Genomic DNA, 2,398 nt, shown 5'->3' with positions numbered 1-2,398 from the left:
TTAAGTTAATCACTTATATTAGTGAGAGCCTTATTGTAGTAGTGGTTAGTAGTTTACACTGTGCTACCAATTACAATATAAATTGCCATCCACTACAATATCCCCCTTTTTAATCGTTCATCCTACGTTTACAATGCTCATAAAAAAAAAATTGGTACAATTTTATTCAATTCACTTATTCTATAATTTAATTCACTTATTTATTATATAAGCTATTTATCGTTACATGTTGATGAAAGTATAAACAATATAAGAAAAAATATTCGGTTAAATTTATTTAACATCAATTAGATTGCTTCCTATTACGCAAATTGTATCTGTGGTTTTGCTGACTCCCACTTTCGGTAACATTTTTATTATTGGGATCATCCAAAACTACTTTGTTCGTATCAATTTCAGGCGATTTCCGGGAATTTTCGTGACCTTGTTCATGCAAATCGTTTTTAAGCTTTATTTTTTCCAGCGGATTCGATAAAATTTCTGGTTCTTGACCATTTGTAACTTTTTTATTTTTGCATGGAATAATTTGATTTGCGTGTCTTTTCCATTCTTTCGCATTATTATTTGTCTTTACCGACAATGATTGCCTTGGTCCACGAAAATCGCCCCGGAATTGAAAAATCTTTAACAATTACCTGCTCGCCTACTTTAAACTTATTTATTTTGGATCCGCGATAATTTTTTTCTGTCTGTTTTGCTGTTTTATTACATTTTCCTCAATAACCTCCTTAGTTCTTTCTTCAGCTTTTCTTTTTGGATTCAATAAATCCAACCGTGTACGCAACTGTCTACTGAACATAAGTTGTGCGGGTGAGACCCCTGTGCTACAGTGCGCAGCATTGCGATAGTCCAATTAAAACCGGCTTAGCACATCATTAAATTGACCCCCTGGAGGCCCCATACCTCGTTTTAAAGCGCTTTTAAAAGTCTTCACTGTATTTTCCGCTAACCCATTAGTGGCAGGGTGGCCAACTGGCGTGGTAGAATGCTGAATACCATTTAATTGTAAAAATCGTTGGAACTCCTGGGACACGAAAGCGGTACCATTATCCGAAACCAAAGTTTCCGGTAACCCAAAACGCGCAAAAATATTTTTTAACACATCTATAGTCGCCTTACTCGTGGTATTTTTCCCCATATCCACGCACTCGACCCATTTTGTGTAACTATCTACTATCACTAGACACCACCTATTCATGAAAGGGCCGAAAAAGTCAACGTGAATTCGGCTCCATGGTTGTTTCGGCCGTTTCCAAGTCACGAGCTCCTGCTTTGGCGGACTAGCGCGCGTCATCAAGCATGATTCGCACGACTTCACGACATCTTCCAAATCTTTGCCCTGACCTGGCCACCAACAACATTCCCTCGCCATGGCCTTCATTTTGCTTATCCCCATATGGGAATCATGTAAAAACTCCACTACCTCTGTTTGCAGGGCCTTGGGAATAACTAGTCTATAGCCCCAGAACAAGCATTCCTTATCTATGGACAACTCCAAGCTCCTATCAAAATATGGACGTAATTCCGGCTCTTCGCATTTTCGAGGCCATTCTGAGTTCACGTACTCGATAACCTTCTGCAATAGTGCGTCACTTTTAACGGTTTCTTGTACTTTTTTGAGGTTCACAGGCATACCTCCTCCTTCCACGTAATTCAAATACACCCCTTCTGAATTGTCATCCATGCCTTCTTCTTTATTGCCAGGATACCTTGAAAAGAAATCGGCTATGTTCGTGGCTGACTTAATGTGAGCTATATCGAAACTGTAACCTGATAACGTGGGCGCTATGCGCTGAAGTCTACTCGCTGCCATTAACGGAATACCCTTTTTAGGGTTGAAAATGTGGTGCAGTGGTTTCTTGTCAGTTACCAATGTAAAGTGGCGGCCATATAGAAAGTGGTGAAACTTTTTTACGCCGTACAGAATAGCTACTGCTTCTCGATCCAGTTGCGAATAGCGCTGTTCGGTATCCGACAATTTACGCGAAGCGAATTCTATTGGCCGCTCCTCACCTTGGTCTGAAATTTGCGACAACACTGCCCCCACACCCACTGGGCTAGCATCAACGGTTAATTTCGTTTTAAACGTAGGGTTAAAATGCGCTAAGCACGTATCAGCCTTTAAGGCAACTTTAAGCTCATCCACTGCGCGACTACAACCGTCAGACCACTGGAACACAACATCTTTTTTAAGCAATTCATATAATGGCGCACCAATACTGGCAACGTTGTGCAAAAATCTTCTATAAAAATTTACTACGCCTAAGAATGCCTGCGACTCTTTCACATTTTTGGGGTACGCGATGTTTTCAATTTCCCTCACTTTTTTGGGATTCGTATGCAGCCCATGCTTATCAATAATATGCCCTAGGTACTCCACGCTACTACTAAAGAAACT

General features: G+C 40.3%; 1 protein-coding gene across 1 annotated transcript in view; it reads right to left on the bottom strand.

Annotated features, from left to right (window-relative positions):
- LOC118749559 (uncharacterized protein K02A2.6-like) overlaps positions 1 to 2,398 on the bottom strand; it is a gene marked incomplete in the record, with an annotated part of 15,042 nt that overhangs the window by 12,121 nt on the left and 523 nt on the right. Inside the window, 1 exon segment of the mRNA XM_036484364.1 lies at positions 1,574 to 2,398. Coding sequence (XP_036340257.1) covers positions 1,574 to 2,398 — 825 coding nt within the window.

This window comes from Rhagoletis pomonella, unplaced genomic scaffold (assembly GCF_013731165.1).
Source record: "Rhagoletis pomonella isolate Grant_MI unplaced genomic scaffold, Rhpom_1.0 Rhpom_scaffold_00001, whole genome shotgun sequence".
Taxonomy (NCBI): domain Eukaryota; kingdom Metazoa; phylum Arthropoda; class Insecta; order Diptera; family Tephritidae; genus Rhagoletis; species Rhagoletis pomonella.
This window is presented reverse-complemented; position numbering and strand designations above follow the sequence as displayed.